General features: G+C 37.4%; 1 protein-coding gene across 3 annotated transcripts in view; it reads right to left on the minus strand.

Annotated features, from left to right (window-relative positions):
- Positions 1 to 21,327, minus strand: part of LOC116463681 (calcium uptake protein 1, mitochondrial) — a 263,393-nt gene that overhangs the window by 155,798 nt on the left and 86,268 nt on the right. For 2 of the 3 annotated variants that reach the window (XM_058434803.1, XM_058434804.1), the window contains exons 5-6: positions 4,481 to 4,524; positions 3,729 to 3,896 (exon numbers count right to left, since the gene is read on the minus strand). In XM_058434803.1, the coding sequence (XP_058290786.1) occupies positions 3,729 to 3,896; positions 4,481 to 4,524 (212 nt within the window). The remainder of the gene's footprint in view (positions 1 to 3,728; positions 3,897 to 4,480; positions 4,525 to 21,327) is intronic. The other variant, XM_032146892.2, reaches the window with a different exon arrangement.

Below are 21,327 nucleotides of genomic sequence, written 5' to 3' on the forward strand. Positions count from 1 at the left end.
GACTGCAGTTACAAATAATGGAAAAAACTCAATTCAGAGGCAGTATTTCTGAAACTTTCAGGGAGAGGTTGGGGGAAAGGGGAATCAATAGGTAGGAAAGAATAACAAATCTATTCTCTAAAAAAGAAATACATAGTGGTATGATGATAATGAATAATTAGTTTCAATAGACAATTTTATTGCGTGAAAATAGGGTATAAACTTTATAGTTTTTAGAAGACATAAGAGGATTGTATCCAACATTGCGGAAACTGGTATTCCTTGCTTAAGGAACGATTTTATCTATACCAGGAAATTTTATTCTGTAACTTTATAAGAAAACACAGTGATGTTTGATGTGGAGAAAGTTGTCTATTACATGCAATAGAAACAGGAAATACAAAATACAATTTCTATCTTTGGTTTGCTGAGGGGAAAAAAGGGGTAAGAGAAAATGGGAAAATAAAGAAGGCTACAAACCACTTGAAATAAATCATGCAAATAAAAGAGAGCAACTAAATGATGACATGAAAGAAATATTTCACAATAATGTAAAATAAAGCCTCCACTTAGAAATAATTGTTTTGTTTTATAGGCCAACTAGATGGTAAAATCATAAAAGATGATAAATGAAACAAAGAAAAAATATAGTTTTCATTAAATAAATAATCCAAATTCATGAAATGACTGTATTGACAAATTGTTAGCAGAATACATGGATACTAGGGGAAGGTGCTTTTTTTTTTTTCCACAAATAGGATTCAACACAGGAAGGTGCATTTAGAAAGAATCTAAGACATATTACATTAAAACAAAAGCTGGCCGGACATGGTGGCTCACACCTGTAATCCCAACACTTCGGGAGGCCAAGATGGGCAGATTACCTGAGGTCAGGAGTTCAAGACCAGCCTGGCCAACATGGTAAAACCCCGTCTCTACTAAAAATACAAAAAAATTTAGCCGGGCGTGGTGGTGGATACCTGTAATCCTAGCTACTCGGAAGGCTGAGGCAGGAGAATCGCTTGGGAACCCAAGAGGCAGAGGTTGCAGTGGGCCGAGATCACGCCATTGCACTCCAGCCTGGATGGCAAGAGCGAAACTCCATCTCAAAATAATAATAATAATAATAATAATAATAATAATAATAATAATAATGCCAGAATATATTTTGTATTACCATCTCTATAATAATGCTAATAAGCGATAATAATTTTCAAATGTCTTCTAAGAGAAAATCCGAACTCTTTCAAGATTTGAAGTTTTAAACTTTTAAACCTAATCTCATATTTTCAAAATAATATCACTTATCTACGAAACATATTCTTAAAACCAGTGGTAACCATAGCTGTTACCATTCTTTATACAAGACCTATGACAGTAGATGGTTTGGAAATGCACTAGACTATGCAAGTGCCAATAATAATGTATTTCATAACTTTCCTACAAGGGAAATTGCTAGTATTCTGAAAGTATTAGCGTCCATTAACATAAAGTAATAATGGGCTCTGGAAAAAGATTCAACTACAAATTCAAAAGCTGCTTAATTAAATTCAGTTCTCACTGACTATCACTTGAAATAGTAATGTCTCATTTACTTCTTACAGGGAACCTTCTAGTTAATTAAACAGATCAGGAAAAAAAGATTTTAGCAAAACAAGAAATAACTACCCAATAATTTGTCAATATCAGTTGGGCCACTCTTCCCTATTTTGCATCTGGAGGTTCCATTATTCGGGTACAAATTTAAAACATCCCAGGAAAATATTATTTTTACATTTGTTCTTTCAATGATAAAAAGGCTGAAGTTTAATTCAATTATAAGCTAGTGTTTGTTACTGGTCAAATTTTGGACTTTGTTAAATGGTGTGCTACAAGTTAAGATAATGGGGGCTAAGACAATAGGAGTAAATAATTCTTTCTCTAAGCATTTAATAGATAGTTTATCTTCCAAATTAAAAAAAAACGGAGAGGGAAAAAAATTATCCATTTAAAAATCAAACCAAGTCTAAAAGGAAATTCCTCTTAGGTGTTTAGCTTTCTAACTACATTTCTGGCCATAATGCATAAAATTACTATAATATCATTACACACATCTTTTTTTTTAACAGAAAATTGTCTTAGAATTCATATATTCTAGAAGCAGCTACTTAAGAATTAAGATTTTCCGAATGAGAGAACAAAAGAGTCACGAAGATCTAAAGAAAAATGATGGTGGCTCACACCTGTAATCCCAGCACTTTGGGAAGCCAAGGCGGGCAGATCATGAGGTCAGGAGATCGAGACCATCCTGGCCAACATGGTGAAACCCTGTCTCTACTAAAAATACAAAAATTAGCTGGGCGTGGTGGTGCATGCCTGTGATCCCAGCTACTTAGGAGGCTGAGGCAGAAGAATCGCTTGAACCAGGGAGTCGGAGGTTGCAGTGAGCTGAGATGGTGCCATTGCACTCCAGCCTGGCGACAGAGTGAGATTCCATCTCAAAAAAAAAAAAAAAAAAAAGAAAGAAAGAAAAATGAAAAGACTGACAGTTGAGAAAGTACTGACAGTTACAATTATCAAGCGAAAGACTTCATACATAACGAAAAAACATGGAAAACTTTTAAACTGATCAAACAATAAATGAATTTATTCATTACATAAGGTTTTATTATTATTATTATTTTAGTCCTTTCTTTATTTTGAGGCGGAGTCTCGCTCTGTTGCCCAGGCTGGAGTGCAATGGCATAATCTTGGCTCACTGCAACCTCTGCCTCCTGGGTTCAAGCGATTCTCCAAATAACCAAAAAAAGTTATTTATTGCTGGGCGTGGTGGCTCACGCCTGTAATCACAGCACTTTGGGAGGCTGACGCGGGCAGATCACGAGGTCAGGAGATCGAGACCATCCTGGCTAACATAGTGAAACCCCATCTGTACTAAAAATACAAAAAAATTAGCTGGGCGTGGTGGTGGGAGCCTGTAGTCCCAGCTACTCAGGAGGCTGAGGCAGGAGAATGGCGTGAACCCAGGAGGTGGAGCTTGCAGTGAGCCGAGATTGCTCTACTGCACTCCAGCCTGGGCGACAGAGCGAGACTCCATCTCAAACAAAAAAAAGTTATTAAAATGAATTTGCTGTAAGTTATTACTGACTTAATGAGTCAGACCTCCATCAAGGAATATGTGATTGACTACTGTAGTTGATTTTTTGCAAGTCATTAAACATTTATTGTTTGCCTCCTGTGTGCCAGGCCCATGCTGGACTCTGAGTGACACAAAAACAGGTAAGACAGGGACCTGACCCTCCAAAGACTCTGAAATCAGAAGTGTTGCAGTAAGTCCTCACATTGGATAGGGTACTTTACTATAGATAAAGCAGAGACAAGGATCAGAGAAAAGATGAAGCCGTCCCAAAGCAGAGTTAGGACCTTGAGCCAAGGTCTCCTAACATCTAGTTCAGCACCCTTCCTTTTTGATCATTCTTTTACAATATGTGACTTTAAAAAGAGGATATTCACAGATGGAGGCATTTTAGGCACTGTGCCACCTTAATAGGAAAGGTAACTTTTAGGCAGGTGGCCTTAGCTGAGATCTCTCTCAAATCTTAAGGCAGCTACTCATTCTTTTCACTTGTATAAAAGAGCTCAACACTTATCTCTCCACCTTACCAGGATATGGAGTTTTAGGTAATAATGCAGGAATTGGCATATTTCTGCAAAATCAGTTTCTACTAACTCTGACCTCTCCCCATCTAGACCCTCTTTTGTGATCCTGCCTTTTCCAGCCACTCCATGATTTTCCTTCTGACTTCCTGTTCATTGTGCTTTGTAGAACCATGCCTGGCTCTTTCTTCTTTCTGAAGTGCTTTCTTCCTCCTCTGTAAAATTGACCCTTTACTTTTCTTTCTGACCCTGTGTAATATTTTCTTTTTGGAGAATCTGGCCTGAAAGGAAAAAACATGTTTGACTGCTTTATGAGATAATAAAACTGAAAGTCTCATTTTCTATACCTAAGAATAATTTGTTATATTATTTATTCAGGTATAAATAATTAAAAATAAGTACAGTGCAAACTTATAGGCAAATCTGGAGTGGTCTTCATAATTATTACAAAAGCACTACAAGGACCTTTGTAATTTTCTAGTTAAGATTATTGCTAGACACTATCATAAAGCCTGAGAAAGGTCAAATCAGGGAAGCGTTTTTTAAGAAATGCCAATACAGTATTGGGGGGCTTATTAATCTTTATGATGACTATTGAGTTAACATTCAAAAGTCAACAAACACTGAATTAGCCCTTAATATAAACAGCAGGCAATACATGAGAGTTACCTTACATGGAAAAATACAGAACCTTCTGCCTCTTTCTGTAGAGGTATGTGGAGGCACAGACCCCCTAACCCTAAGCATGCTCTTTTGATAAGATAAACAGGTATTCAGTGATTTCTCACACATAACTATAGCGGAACTTAAAAATCTTCTTAGTAAATGATAGGATATATGTATAGAAGTGTCATAGTTTGCTCACCTTTCCATCAAAGCGTTTTATTATATATTGATCCAGACCCAAGTCTGTAAAAGAAAAGGAAAAAACATTTAGCTACTGATTATAACTCAAGTGAAATATATAAAATGACAGCTCTTGGTTTTGTTTCCAGTCATTCAATTAAAAGTACAAAACATTTATTCAAAGGTCACAGGAATGAATATTTTGCCCCATTTTCAGATTTAAAGTGTGAGTGCTAAGAGATACCAACCCTTTTATTTTACGTATCAGAAAAGTAAGGCTCTAAGAAGGTAAAAATGTGCAAACCTATTCAACAGTAGAGTCCAGTTAGAACTCTGGACTCCTCCCAAGGTGGTGCTCTTTTCATTATGTCAAGGTGCTATATTACTTTTCATTAAGGTAAGGAATATTAGTTTAATCTGAATGCATAATATTTTTTTGTATCAAGTTCAAAGAAAATAATTAAATACCAAAAAAAAAAAAAAAACTATTGCTATACACCTAAACAGACACAAACAGACCATCTTAACATTACCTTTTAAAATTGGGTCAAATTTAAAAATTTACTTGGGAATACCTAGCTTTGGATTCTGTGCACAGTGAAAAATTAAGTGAGTATATTCGGTGGCATTCAGGGCAGGGATAGTTTTGTCTTTGCACATAGCTTTATCCCCAGCATTTAGAACAGTGCTTGATCAATAAATATCTGTAAAAGAATGAATGAATAAGAAACAGTCCTTGCCTTGAAAAGTCACAATTTAGTTAGAAAGACATACGGATATAATAATTAACATTACAAGGGAGCATACAATTAGTTCAATAAAAGGGTGCTGTGGGAGTTTTGAGAGTGGAGAAATTAGTACTCAGTTACACTTACTTTCTTGCATAATTATTCAGTTCTTTTCTTTCAGTTGTCACTAGTTTAGGCCCTTACCTTACTATGCCCACAGTATTACAATCATCAGATTATCATTGCTCCCAGAAAAAGCTTTTTGCATTTCTAATTTAAACATTTGGTTATACATTCTTCTCATCTGAAATGTGCCTCATCTTCCAGAAGCCAGCCCTAAACAAACTGAACCATTGACTATAAAAGAAACAGATAATTTATGACACAGAAAGAAATGTTAGAAACAACTTTAATTTGCAACCTGACAGATATTTAAGAGAGTGTAAGTCATAAAGGCTGATATTTATCAGAACAGGCTTCTGATAAAAGAACAGAGAACAAGAAAGAGTTCTAGACAATTAAAACTTTGATTGCCTGTCTCCCCCTATTTTTTATTTTATTTTATTTATTTATTTTTTTTGAAACAGAGTCTTGCTCTGTCGCCCAAGCTGGAGTGCAGTGGCACGATCTTGGCTCACTGCAACCTCCACCTCCTGGGTTCAAGTGATACTCCTGCCTCAGCCTCTCAAGTAGCTGGGATTACAGGTGTGTGCCACGATACCTGTCTGATTTTTGTATTTTTAGTAAAGATGGGGTTTTGCCAGGTTGGCCAGGCTACTAGGTCATGTCTAGAACTCCTAATCTCAGGTGATCCACCCGCCTCAGCCTCCCAAAGTGCTGGGATTACAGGCATGAGCCACCGCATCCAGCCCTATTTTTTAATATACTGTCAAAAGATGAGGATAAGATAACCTCCCAAACTACTGCCAAAGGACAGCAGGATAGAAAATAGAAAATATGAGACAGAATTATAGAAAACAGAGACTCAATCCAAGAGGTTTAGTATCCTACAGGACCTTTCTCATTCAGAAACCGGGAGAAAATAATCCAAAAAATACTAGCAGAAACTTTCTCAGAACTATAGAGAGACAAACTAAAAGACCTTACCAAGTGTTCTAAGCATATTGAACAAAAAAAACTACCCACACTTCAGTGTATGCTTGTGAAATTTCAGAATACCAAGGATAAAAAAATCCTAAAGATTTTCAGGAAAAAATCTTCCTGGTTCCTTACAAACGCATGAGAATCAGAACAGAATCAGATGTCTCACAAGTAAAACCTGGTACATCAACTAAGGCAGATATATGCTTACTAATTGCATCAGCACTGTCCAACAGAAATATAGTGGAATAACAAATGCAAGTCACACGTGTAATTTAAAATTTTCTAACAGCCATCTTTAAAAAGGTAGAAAGGAAGAAATTCTGTCACTTGAGGCAACATGGATACAACTGGTTGACATTATGTTAAATGAAATAAGCCAGGAACAGAAAGTTAAACACCGCACGTTCTCATTCCTACGTGGAAGCCAGAAAAAGTTGATCTCATAAAAGTAGAAAGTAGAACAGGGTATACCAGAGGCTGGGAAGGATAGGGTAAATGGGAGGGACTAGAAAAGATTTGTTAAAGGATACAAAATTACACCTAGATAGGAAGAATAAGTTCTAGTGTTCTATAGCATTGTAGAGTTAACAACAATATTTATACAGTTTCAAATATCTAGAAGGAAGGCACTGACACAAAGAAATGTTTGATGGTGATATGCTAATTACTCTTATCTAATCACTATATACATTATATGTATCAAAACAGCACTATGTACCCCATAAATATGTACAATTATTATGTCAATTTAAAAATAAGGTTAATTAATTAATTTTTTTTTTGAGACGGAGTCTCGCTTTGTCACCCAGGCTGGAGTGCAGTGGCATGATCTTGGCTCACTGCAACCGCCACCTCCTGGGTTCAAGCGATTCTCCTGCCTTAGCCTCCTGAGTAGCTGGGACTACAGGAGCATGCCACCATGCCTGGCTAATTTTTTTTTGTATTTTTAGTACAGACAGGGTTTCACCCTGTTAGCCAGGATGGTCTTGATCTCCTGACTTCATGATCCACCCGCCTCAGCCTCCCAAAGTGCTGGGATAAAAGGCATGAGCCACCGTGCCGGACAAAAATAACGTTAAATTTTTAAAAAGGCAAAAAGAAACAAGTGAAATTAATTTTAATACTTTATTTAACTGAATATATCCAAATAGTATCATTTTAAGTAGTAATCAAGAGAAAATACTAATGAGATGTTTTACATTTTTTAATACTATATTTTCAAAATCGGGGTGTATCTTGTAATTATAATACATCTCAACTCAGACTTGCCACATTTCAAGTGCTCAGTAGCCAAATATGGCTACTGGCTACTGTATTAGATAGCACAGATTTTAGGTTATCAGAGCAATACCCAGAATAACTCAAAACGTTAACTTAAAATTTTAAAGGTGGTTACTTCTGTGACATGAACTGTGAAGATGGAGAAGATGGAACATATTTATGTTTTATATTTTATGCTCTTCATTATATTAAAAAAATGGTGAGGGGGAAGGGGCATGGGAGGACAGCCTGGCACTCACTGAGAATTATTGTCATTTTATAAGCAAATACTGACATGAAGTAGGCCAAGAGTTTCATGATTTCAAGTTGAAAGAAATGATTATTTCACCTTGCTATGTTTTGATTTATTTACCTGCCAAATGAAGGAGATGGTTGGATTAGATCAGTTCTTAAAATGGTTGGAAGTGGAGTGTGGAGAATGTGGACGGATGAAGTAATTCAAGCTATTGTCCCTAACTACTCCTCTAGAAAATCAAATAGGCCCAATTATTGGGGGCAAGGAGAGCATGGAGAATGAAAGGAGAAAAAATAGCATGTGTAGTTTAAAAATACTTAGGTGACTTCCATATGACATTTCCCTTTCAGTTTGCTACCCAAACCCTTTGGTCCCAGCTTAGAAACACCAGACTATAGCTATGTTGTTTTCACTGAGATGTTTCCTATGGTTTTTAAACTTTTATTCAAAGAACTTTCAGTCATTTCATTTAATGCTCATAGTGTGATATAAACACTACCTTTGCCTTTTTATTGATAAGAAAGCCAATGCTCAGAAGGTTAAATGACTGTTTTTTTATTTTAACTCTAATAATCTTCTAATTATGGCAGTTGCCTCTTTTCTTGAGTCCACACCCAAAATAATATAAATGTGTGTAAAAGTAGAGTATGTGTAAAAGTACACATATACTGTTAAGAATAGTCTCAGTTTAAGCCTCAGAGTGAACATTTAAAAGACTTGTTTAAAGACAATGGCAACTGACTTTGTCAAACTCATTTTGTCAAAAGACACAAGGGCAACTGAATCAAATATGTCATTTCAAGATCTACAAATTAGAATTTAGGTAATTGGAAACTGAATAATTGTAGTTAAGAAGTCCCAGCTATCTCTCAAAATTTAGAGATTCCTTTTTTGTTAACACTAATTTTTTTAAATACCTTTTGTAGTACAAGTGGTTTTTGGTTACACTGATGAATTCTACGGTGGTGAATTCTGAGATTTTAGCACACCCGTCACCCAAGTAGTGTACACTGTACCCAATATGTACTCTTTAATCCCTCATTGCGCTCCAACCCTAACTCCAAGTCCCCAAAGTCCATTATCTCACTCTGTATGTCTTTACAACCTCATAGCTTGGCTCCCACTTATAAGTGAGAACATATAGTATTTGGTTTTCAACAACTGAGTTAACTTTTCACTTAGAATTATGGCCTCTAGCTCCATCCAAGTTGCTGCAAAAGATATTATTTTGTTTCTTTTCATGGCTGAGTAGTATTCCATGGTGTATACATACCACATTTTCTTTATTCACTCATTGGTCGATGGGCACTTATGTTGGTTCTATATCTTTGTTTTTTTTGTATTTGTTTGTTTGTTTTTTCTTAGACAGAGTCTTGCTCTGTCGCCCAGGCTGGAGTCTAGTGGTGCGATCTCGGCTCACTGCAACCTCTACCTCCTGGGCTCAAGCAATACTCCTGCCTCAGCCTCCTGAGTAGCTGGGATTACAGGCACGTACTGCCACGCCTGGCTAATTTTTGTATTTTTAGTAGAGACAGGGTTTCACCATGTTGGCCAGGCTGGTCTTTAATTAATGACCTCAAGTGATCCACTCGCCTCAGCCTCCCAAAGTGCTGGAATTACAGGTATGAGTCACCACACCTGGCCCGTATCTTTGTAACTGTGAATTGTGCTGCTATGAACATGCATGTGCATGAGTCTTTTTCATATAATGACTTCTTTTTATTTGGGTAGATACCCAGTAGTGGGACTGCTGGATCAAATGGTAGATCTACTTTTAGTTCTTTTTTTTTTTTTTTGAGACAGAGTCTCACTCTGTTGCCCAGGCTGGAGTGCAGTGGCAGAATCTCGGCTCACTGCAACCTCCATCTCCTGGGTTCAAGTGATTTTCCTGCTTCAGCCCCCTAAGTAGCTGGGACTACAAGCGCACACCACCACGCCCGGCTAATTTTTGTATTTTTAGTAGAGAAGGAGTTTCGCCATGCTGGCCAGGCTAGTCTCGAACTCCTGACTTCGTGACACGCACACCTCAGCCTCCCAAAGTGCTAGGGTTACAGGCATGAGCCACCGCACCCGGCCTACTTTTAGTTCTTTAAGGAATATCCGTACTGATTTCCGTACAGGTTGTGCCAATTTACATTCCCACCAGCAGTATAAAAGCGTTCCCTTTTCACCACATCCATGCCAACATCTATTGTTTTTTGACTTTTTAATTACTGGCAGGAGTAATGTGGTATCTTTTTGTGATTTTAATTTGCATTTCTCTGATAATTAGTGATGTTGAGCATTTTTTCATAATTTTGTTGGCCATTTGTATATCTTCTTTTGAGAAATGTCTATTCATATCCTTTTCCACCTTTTGATGGGATTATTTGCCTTCTTCTTGTTGGTTTGTTTGACTTCCTTATAGATTCTCAATACTAGTCCTTTGTTAGATGCATAGTTTGCAAATATTTTTTCCCATTCTATGGGCTATCTGTTTACTCTGATTATTTCTTTTGCTGTGCAGAAGCTCCTTAAAGTTTAATTAGGTCCTATTTCTTTATTTTTGTTGCATTTGCTTTTGGAGTCTTGGTCATGAATTATTTGCCTAGGCCAATGTCCAAAAGATTTTTTCCAAGGTTATCTTATATAATTTTTATGATCTCACATCTTAGATTTATGTCTTTGATGCATCTTGAGTTGATTTTTATATAAGGTGAGAGATGGAAGATCCAGTTTCATTATTCTACATGTGTTTAGCACTAAAATTTATCTAAAAATGTATTAAAATGTTTATATTTTTCAGCAACGCAAGGTAATGTAAGCTAGCAAAACAAAGTATAGTCCCAGTGTATCACATATGAGAGACATTAAAGCCACTTGGTTTTATCTTCTGTGTTAATAATCATTGTAATGAGTTATTTATTGAGCATTTTTGTAGGCCTTGTAATAGATGCTTTATATATCTTCATTATAGTTAAAAAAAAAAAAAGTCAGGGCAAGGGGCATGGGAGTACAGCCTGGAACTTACTGAGAATTCTTGTCATTTTATAAGCAAATACTGAAATGAAGTAGGCCATGAAGAAGTATGTACATAATATATATATGAGTTAATTTTCATAACCATACAAATTAGTTGCTATTATCTCAGCTTTACAAATGAGAAAATTAGATTTAGAGATGTTAAAAAATTTGCCTAAGATCATATATCTGTATTTCCAGTTTCTCATAATTATCTTCATATAGTCTTGTCTGCTTCTTCTTAAACTCCTTTGATGATTATTCTACCTATCCCTTAAATATGTGCACTTCTTAGAATTTCATCCTTGGATCCCATCTCTCCTCACTTATGCTGTTTGCCTCGGCAATTTCATTTAAAAAACCTTTTAATATTTTTTTAAAATATATTTAAAAATCTTTGAAGTAGCCAGTTTAAACTGCTGAAAGAAAAGAATTTCATCCCAGAATTCTTTATCTAAGTGAAAATGGCTTTCATGAATGAAAACAAAATAAAAAAAATTCTAACATGAAGGAAAACAAGAGAATTTGTCACCAAGAGACCTGCTCCAAAGGACATTTTATTCTTCAGGGGGAAAAGAAAATGATACCAAAGGAACTTAAAAAAATTTAAAAAGAGCAACAGACATAGTTACTATCTGGACATATATAATATTTTCTCCTTGCAAGTTCTTTATGTATGATAGTTACTAAGAAAATCAAGACAATGTCTAGTAGAATTTTTTATGTGTGTAGATATAATACATAGGACACAACAACATAAAGTTAGGAGAGACCTACATGGTGATAAGATATCTGTCTATATTCCACTGAAAGTGGTAAAATATAAATTCTTAATAGACTGTAAAAAGTTAAGTATGTATATTACAATATCTATAGACACAAGTAGAATAAAGATATACAAAGAAATATTGTTAACTCAAAAGATTAATTCAAATTCACTATACTAAAAAATGTTCAAATAATCCAAAAAGAAGGCAGGTAAGGGGATAAGAAGAACATAAAAAAGATGGAGAAATAAGAAAAAAACAAATAAAATGGTGGGCCTAAATTCAAGCATATCAATAAATGCAGTAATTAAAAGATAGAGGCTATCATACTGTATAAAAAACAAGATCTGGCTACAGGTTGTCCACAAGAACCCTATTTTATTTTGTATTATTTGAATTTATCCTCAAGTTCTAAGGACCCCCATTTTAAATATAATAAGGGGGTTAAAAGTAACAGGATAGAAAAAGGTGTCATGAAAAAAATAATCAGAAGAAAACTGGAGTGGCTATATAAATATCAGGCTATGTAGACTTCAGAGCAAAAAAAAAAATTCGCATGGATAAAGCGAATCAATTATGTAATGATAAGAGGGTCAATTCACCAAACAATATTAATAATCCTAAAAATGTGTGTACCTAATACGAGAGTTTCAAAATATGTGAAGCAAAAACTAGAGCCTAGCACAGGGTCATGTGCTTGTAGTCCCAGCTACTTGGTAGGCTGAGACTAGGAGGATCACTTGAGGCCAGGAGCCAGGAGTTCGAGGCTGCAGTATACTATGATCATGTCTATTGACAGCCACTGCACTCCAGCCGAGCAACATAGTGAGGCCCCCCATCTCTAAAATGAACAAACAAACCAAAAAAAAACCAAACTGATAGAACTGAAAGTATGAACAGACAAATCCAAAATTAAAGTCAGAAATCAACACCCTTCTCTCAATAATTGATAGAGAAAGTAGACTGAATCAGTTAGGATATGGAAGACAGACAGCAGATTAGTGGTTGCCTGGGACTTTGAGGGCAGGAAGAAAAGGTAAAGAAATATTATAAATGGGAATGAAGAAACTCATGGGGTGATAAACTTGTCATTATATTAATTGTGTCGATGGTTTCACTAGAATATACATATGACTAGTATGTCAAAACTCATCAAACACTATAAATATGTGCTATTTATTTTATGTTAATTATATCTTAATAAAGCAGTTAAAAATAACAGTACAAACTATCAAGGAGAAGACTGAAACATTTGAAAATATCAATATTGACAACTTCTGTGCATTAAAAATCACCACAAACAAAATAAAAAGACAGGCCCCAGACTAGGACAGGAGATCTGCAATGTATATAACAGATTTCAGTGAGAATATATAAACTACTTTACTAAAAAGGATAATCAAATGGAAAAATGAGCAGAGACTATAAACAGGCAATTCATAGAAAAGGCAATGTAAGTAGTCAATAACATGCAGAGATGATAAGCCTCACTAGTCATTAGTCATATGTAAAATAAAACCAGAAAAATCTTTAAAACACTTTAAAGTGTAGAGTTTTTGTGTGTCTGTGATCAAAGTTAAGCTGTTATCAGCTTGAAATAATCTGTTATGTTTTTTGTAAGCCTCACGGTAGCCACAAAGAAAAATCCTGTAATAGATATTCTAAAAATAAAAGGCAAGGAATTAAAATATACTACCAGAGAAAATGACCACAAAGGAAGACAAAGAAGACAGTAACAAAGGAAAAAAAGGAAGGGAGGGGTTACAAAACAACCAGAAAATGAGGAACAAAATGGCTATAATAAAGTCCTTACATATCAATAATAACAGTGACTATAAATGGTCTAAATTCTCCAAATAAAAAACATAGAATGGCTGAATAAATTTTTTTTAAAAAGACCCAACTATATGATGCCTATAAGAGACTCATTTCACCAGTAAGGACACAAACAGACTGAAAGTAAGTAAAGGAAAAAAGATATTTGGAAATAGAAACCAGAAGAGAGCAGGAGCAGCTATACCTAGATAAAATAGAGTATAAGTCAAAAACTGTAAGAAGAGACAAAGAAGGTATTATTTAGTAATAAAGGAGTCAATTCATTAAGAAGATATGACAATTGTACATATATATGAACCCAATCTCAGTGCACCTAAATATAAAGCAAATATTAATAGATCTAAAAAGAGAGAGAGATTGCAATACAATAATAGTAGGGGGCTTCAACATCCCACTTTCAGTAATGGGCAGATCATCTAGATAGAAAATCAATAAAGAAACATCAGATTTAAACTGTACTCTGGACCAAATGGACTTAAGAGAGATTTATAGAACATTCCATCCAACTGCTATAGAATACACATTCTTCTCACCTGTACATGAACACTTCTCCAGGACAGATCATATGTTAGGCCACAAAACAAGTCTTAACAAATTTAAGACTGAAACTGTATCAAGTATCTTTTCTGACCACAATGATATATAACTAGAAATAAATAACAGGAGGAACTTTGGAAACTTTACAAAGATGTGGAAATCAAGCAATATGCTCCTGAATAATGGATCAATGAAGAAATTAAAAAGAAAATTTTAAAAATTTCTTGAGACAAAAATGGAAACACAACATGTTTTTGCTATGGAATATACCAAAAACAATTCTAAAAGGGAAGTTGATAACAATAAACACTACACTGAAAAAGAAGAAAGCCCTCAAATAAACAACCTAATATTGCATCTTAGGGAACTAGAAAAACAAGAACAAACTCAACTAAATATTAGTAGGAGGAAGGAAATAATAAAGATTAAAGCAGATAGAGAGTAGAAAAAGCACAAAGAGACAATAATTTACTTTCATAAGTTTGTTAAAATTTAAATCTGATAATACCAAGTGTTGGCAGGAATGCAGAGGAAGAAACTGATATATTCTTGGAGAGAAGATAAATTACTGTATCAACTCTGGAAATCAATTTGGCAATGTCTAGCAAATGTGAAGAGGAATATACTCTATGGGCCAGCAAGTCCAGTTCCAGGTATATGCTGAAAATAACTTCTTGGCTGGGCATGGTGGCTCATGCCTGTAATCCCAGCACTTTGGGAGGCCGAGACAGGTGAATCACCTGAGGTCAGGAGTTCAAGACCAACCTGACCAACAGGGCGAAACCCTGTCTCTACTAAAAATACAAAATTAGCCAGGCATGGTGGTGCATGCCTGTAATCCCAGCTACTTGGGAGGCTGAGGCAGGAGAATCACTTGAACCCAGGAGATGGAGGTTGCAATGAGCCGAGATTGTGCCATTGCACTCCAGCCTGGGCAACCAGAGTGAAACTCCATCTCAAAAAAAAAAAAAGAAAAGAGAAGAAAATAACTTATTGCAAATATGTACCAAGGCACATATAGGAGAACATTCAGTGCAGTATGGTAATGATTAAAAAAAAAAAAAAGTGACATGGAGCCAGATGTGGTATCTTACACTTATCATCCCAGCACTTTGGAAGTCTGAGGTGGGAAGATCACTTGAGGCCAAGAGTTTGAGCAACCTGGGCAACACAGTGAGACATTTGTCTCTACAAAAAAAATTTTAATTAGCTTGGTGTGATGGTACACACCTGTAGTCCTAGCTACTCAGGAAGCGAAAGTGGGGGATAACTTGAGCCCAGGAGTTCAAGGTTACATGAACTATGAACATGCCACTGCATTCTAGCCTGGGCAACAGAGCAAGACCCTGTCTCTAAAACAAAACAAAACAAAAAACTGGCATGGTAGATTAGATTACTGATCTCAAATATTTACTTCTTTCTCATTGACCTCTATGGAAAAGCCCTTGACTTTGGGCTTTGTTGTGTAACTTGTTTTAGCCAATGGGATATTAACAGATGGGACATAAGCATCCTTAAAATGGACTTCTGAGGTTGGCTTTCTTTCTTATATCTTGGCCATCTATAAGAAAAATATATCCTGGATGGGCCAGTGGTCTAAAAAGTGATAAATGCATAAAGCAGGCTGACAAATCTGCTGACAAACTTTCAGAGCTATCCTAGCTTAATTAGACAACCTCTAGCCTATCTACAGAGCTCAGCTGAGAACAGCAGAGAGCACTTCATGGGATCTTCAGATGAAGTGCCTTTGCAAAGATTATGACAGCAAGAGAAGTCTAGCATGGCTGACTCCATCTTGCTTCTAGTCTCACAGGCTAGCTGTCCTTACTCGTTCCTGGGCAAAAGCCTGGGAATCGGAGGAATTTAGACTATAGTTTAACTTGAAAGCAAGAATGCTAATAGTCCCTCCCCAAAACTCCTTGCTCAGGGACCAAAGCAACCTTTGTAAAACTAGTAAAAGGACACAAGATTAGGATTATGGAAGAGGCCTGAATTCTATTAAAATGTAGGCATAGTTTCTCTAATCCCTTACAACTCAGGTGGCATGTGCCCAGAGGTCACAAGACTTGTGACTTCCCCAACTGCTTCTATAAATAGCATCACTATTGTAGAATCTAAGATTGATCTTTTGAGATATTTTTCAGACTTTTGCATTTTGGCAACTGAATGACCCCACCCAGACCCATGACTCATGACTGAACCCATCCTGTGGCCCAAACATAGAGGCAGCCTCAGTGCATGAGGACTGTTTTCCACACCCCTGTGATTTCATCCTCAACCAATCTGCAGCACCCATTCCCTAGCCCCCTGCCCACCAAACTATCCATAAAAACCCTAGCCTCTCAGTCCTTAGGGAGGCTGACTTGATGAATAATAAACTCCTGTCCTTCTACTTGGCTGGCCTTGCATTAACTAAACTCTCTTTACTGCAATACTGCTGTCTCAGTTAATCAGCTCTATCTGTGCAGTGGGCAACAAGAACTTGTCAGGCAATTACAGAGAAGCATGAGCTAAATAAATGCTTGTTATGCCACTGACATTTTCTGGTTGGTTGTTACATAGCAATAACTGACTAATAAATCATATACTGGCATATTTGTATAAATTTATACAAATAATATCCACAACTTATAGCAGTGAAAATAAAAGAACAGCTACCTGTTCTTTACATAAAAGTAACGGAAACTTATAAAACTTATACAAAAGTAAGGGAAATGTAGTAGTCATGCTGCAATAATAAATATAATCATCCCCTAGGGAAGGACAATGAATATACATGATGTTATAGTCTTCAACAAAAACGATAAACACCAAATTAATAACATTGGTTATCTCTAATAAGAATGGGAGTGAAATGGGATTGCAGATAACTCCTTTTATGGACACTGAAATTTTAATTTCATGTCACTTTCAAGTTTCACAAAGCTGCTTCTTGTGATTTTTTTTCACCCATTTAAAAAATGTAAAAACCATTCTCTGCTCATGGGCCATACAGAAATAGGCAGTTGGCTGTAGATGGCCAATCCCTGCTCTGTATTAAGCAGCACTACAGAGGATTAAAAACAAAAGGAGTGAAGCAGGATATCATCTTGACCCTTTCACAGGACTCACGACAGGGGTGCCTTGTTTGCTTAGCCTGCCCCTGCCTACCCGTTGCGGGAGGGAGTGTGCAAGCGAACAAGTGCAGGAACCAGAGCAAGCAAGTGCAGGAACCAGCCAACTGCTTTTGGGTGCCAGCAGGAGCAAACGCCGTACGGGCCATGCAGCAGCATCTGGATGGGGGTGCCTGTGATTCCTGAAGCCCCAGAGGGTGGTTACAGTGCTCCTTTAGCTCTGCCATCCACAGATGGCTTAAGTGTTAACAGTTCAGTGGGCCCTTTGCCTCATCATGTGGGACAGCTGCCCTCCACCAGCAAGGGCAACGGGCCAGTGTAACAGCCTTTTTTTGGTATCTGCACTTGTTGGCTCCCAAGCTCCTGTCTGGTATCCAAGAAAATTGAGGTCGCATGAACAAACCGAAGGATGGTGAATGCAGAGGATTTTACTGAACGATGAAAGTGGCTCTCAGCAGGAAGGGGAGCTGGAAAAGGGATGGGATGGGCAGGTAATCTTCCTCTCAAGTCCAGCTGTCTCTGGCTGGACTCTTCACCAAAAAGTCAAGCCATCAAGCTGTCCCTTGAAGTCAAGTCACTTCTCTCCAATGTTCAGCTACTTCTCTGAGTCTGGGGTCTTTATAGGCACAGGATGGGGGTGGGCCATGGGTAGTTTAGGAAAGGCAACATTTGAGCGGGCCACTGGAATAGAAGGTTTCAGGCTTTTCGGCTTGAAGGTGGGGTTTTGTCAGGGACCTGCCCCTGTCTGCCTAGAATTTTTCTGCCTCTTGTTGCTATCGGTAGAACACAAGGACCTTTTACTGAAGGTACTTATCTTGTTTGGAAAAAAAATTAGTGCAAAAATGTTTTTAAAATATATTCCATGTATATAACCATGTGAAAAATTATTAACCAAATTAAAATTGCTCTAAGGGGCTGGGCATGGCTCACACCTATAATAGGCTATAGGGCCTATAGGCTCACACCTATAATCCCGGCACTTTGGGAGGCCCAGAAAGAGGATCACATGAGCCCAGGAGTTCCAGATCAGCCTGGGCAACATAGCGAGACCCCATCTCAATCAATCAATCAATCAATCAAGTACTGTATGTAAGATTATTATTAAGGATACTTAGGGCTGGGCATGGTGGCTCACGCCTGTAATCCCAGCCCTTTGGGAGGCCGAGGTGGGCAGATCACGAGGTCAGGAGATTGAGACCATCCTAGCTAACATGGTGAAACCCTGGCTCTACTAAAAATACAAAAAATTGGCCAGGCATGGTGGCAGGCGCCTGTAGTTCCAGCTACTTGGGAGGCTGAGGCAACAGAATGGCATGAACCCGGGAGGTGGAGCTTGCAGTGAGCCGAGATTGCACCACTGCACTCCAGCCTGGGCGACATAGCGAGACTCCATCTCAAAAAAAAAAGGATACTTAGGCTAAGGGAGGAGACCACTCCTCATATTGTCTTATGCTGACCACCCCTCATATTGTCTTATGCCTAATTTCTGCCTCCAAAGAAAGAAGAAGTAAAAACTAAAAGGCAGAAATGAAATCCACAGGCAGACAGCTCGGCGCTGCGCCCTGGGCCTGGTAGTTAAAGATCAACCCCTGACCTAACCGGTTATGTTATCTATAGATTCCAGGCATTGTATGGAAAAGCACTGTAAAATCCCTGTCCTGTTCTGTTCTGTTCTGATTACCGGTGCATGCAGCCCCCAGTCACGTACCCCCTGCTTGCTCAATTGATCACGACCCTCTCACACAGACCCCCTTAGAGTTGTAAGCCCTTAAAAGGGACAGGAATTGCTCACTCGGAGAGCTCAGTTTTTGGAGACGTGAGTCTTACCGAAGCTCCCAGCCAAATAAAGCTCTTCCTTCTTTAACCCGGTGTCTGAGGGGTTTTGTCTGCGGCATGTCCTGCTACAAGGGGTCATCCTAGAGATAATATGGAGTCCAGGAGAAGTAAATCACTATATGATCTGTGTTTCCCTCTTTTACACCCTTTTCATCTCCAATGAAGATGAAATCACATCAAGATAATAAGGTCAGCCAGTTGGATATGGTGGAAAGAAAATAGGGATCCTCTTTGCAATACGCTATGCTTTGCTCTAAGGAAAGCTCAAGTTTTTCTATATAGAACTTTAAAAATTCTCCCCATGCCACTGTTGCCTCAAATAATTGGCCAGCTATGCAGAGCTGGTTACTACAATAGCAAGCACCACTCAAAGCCCAGAGCCTGAAGCAACTATCTATCTCATACCTAGGGATGGCAATGACATTGAGACTTCACAGAAAGGGAGATGGGACATATTCAAATCATACAGAATATTTTTTTCCTTTTAATGTCTGTCCTACTCAACTATTACTCCAAACTTTCTTGACATTCGGTACAGAAGAATTCTTATTCATCTTGCACTCTAAAGTTCATCTGCTCCCTATTCATTTTAAAACTGCTTAATTTTAGGGCTTCATGTAGTCTGTGCTTCATGATTATTTTTGAACTGTTCTAAAAGTAAAACTTACAAATTTAGATCTGTTAGGTATCCTGGGATACAGTATGTGTGAAAAATACAACAAAATAAAGTTGAAATATGAGCTACTGGCTAGAGTCCAGCCATTTCTGATAGAAATTCAAACTACAAAAAATCTACAGCCTCACTTTTTTCCTTATCTCAACCCATATAGGAATAATATATCTTTTATTTCTGCTCCATCAACATTTCTGGAAATTCCTGTTCATGAGCAAATGAAAACGAAGCCAAATTTCCCACTGAATCTCATTTCAATATATCAGACTTTCCTCATGATTACTGTTGATGAAGAAAACAAACTCCATAAAATATTTGAAGAGATTATTCTGAGCCAAATGTGAGGACCATAACCAGTGACACGGCCTCAGGAGGTCCAGAGAATATGTACCAAAGGTGGTTTGGTTACAACTTGGTTTTACATATTTTAGGAAGATATAAGATATCAGTTAACACATGTAAGGTATACACTGGTTTGGTCCAGAAAGGCAGGACAATCTGAAGTAGGGAAAGGGCTTACAGGCAGATTCAAAGATTTTCTGACTAGCAATTGGTTGAAAGAGTTAAATTATTATGTAAGATCTGGAGTCAACAGAAAGGAGTGGGTTAAGATAGGGGTTGTGGAGAACTAAGGTTCTTACTATGTAAATAAAGTCTCATAGGTGGCCACCGTTAGGGACAAAAGATGGCAAATAATTTCCTACTCAAGCCTTTAAAAGGTGCTAGACTCTCAGCTAATCTCCTCAGGATCAGACAAAGACCAGAAAAAGAGAAGGCGATTCTCTACAGAATGTAAATTTCCCCCAGAAGAGACAGCTTTGCAGGGCCATTTCAAAATGTGTCAAAGAAACATATTTTGCAGTAAAATACTTTGATTTCTTTCAGGGCCTGCTCTCTGTCATGTGATGCTATATTAGTCAGGCTGGAATGTGGTATCTTATTGCTACAAAGAGTCTGTTTTGTCAGTCTTAAATATCTGTTTTAATGTTAGTGCTAGTCAGTTAAGCCTGACTTCCAGCAAAAGAGTATAATGAGGCATGTCCAAACCCCCTTCCCATCATGGCCTGAACCAGTTTCTCATGTATCTTTGGAATCCCTTTGGCTAAGGGGAGGGGTCCATTCAATCACCCGCCTAGGCCTCCCAAAGTGCTGGTGCACTTTTCTTGTCTTAACTGAGCTTCACTTATACCATTTTTTCCTTTGTCTGAACAAATGATGACAGAGTGACATCAATGACTAAAGTTTCGGTCAATCTCTCCATTGAGATGACCAAAAGAGGAGAATTATTAAATTAAGTTTAGACTAAAGCTGCCTCCTTATATATTTTAAGTTCAACCTAAAGCTTCCTCTGTACATAGTGAACTGTAACCTAACTGCGTATGTGTAACATATTCTTGTGCCAATCATCAAGTTGTAGCCAATTATTCAAACCATGTTCAAATAAGGGACACTCCAAGCCGTAACAAATCTGGCTGCTTCTGTATTTTACTTCCATTTTCTGTCCATCACTTTCCTTTTTCTGTCCATAAATCTTCCACCATGTGGCTATACTGGAGCCTCTCTGAACCTATTCTGATTTGGGGACTGCCCGATTTGCCAATTGTTCTTTGCTCAATTAAACTCAGTTAAATTTACCTAAAGTTTTTCTCTTAACGCAAATAAGATTTTATCTACATGCAAGCTTTCTTTACTTTCTTCCTTCAATATCACAAAACGAGGTGCTGAAGCTAATTTAAAGGGATCTAAATTTATTATT

This window comes from Hylobates moloch, unplaced genomic scaffold, assembly GCF_009828535.3.
Source record: "Hylobates moloch isolate HMO894 unplaced genomic scaffold, HMol_V3 SCAFFOLD_52, whole genome shotgun sequence".
NCBI classification, from domain to species: Eukaryota; Metazoa; Chordata; class Mammalia; order Primates; family Hylobatidae; genus Hylobates; species Hylobates moloch.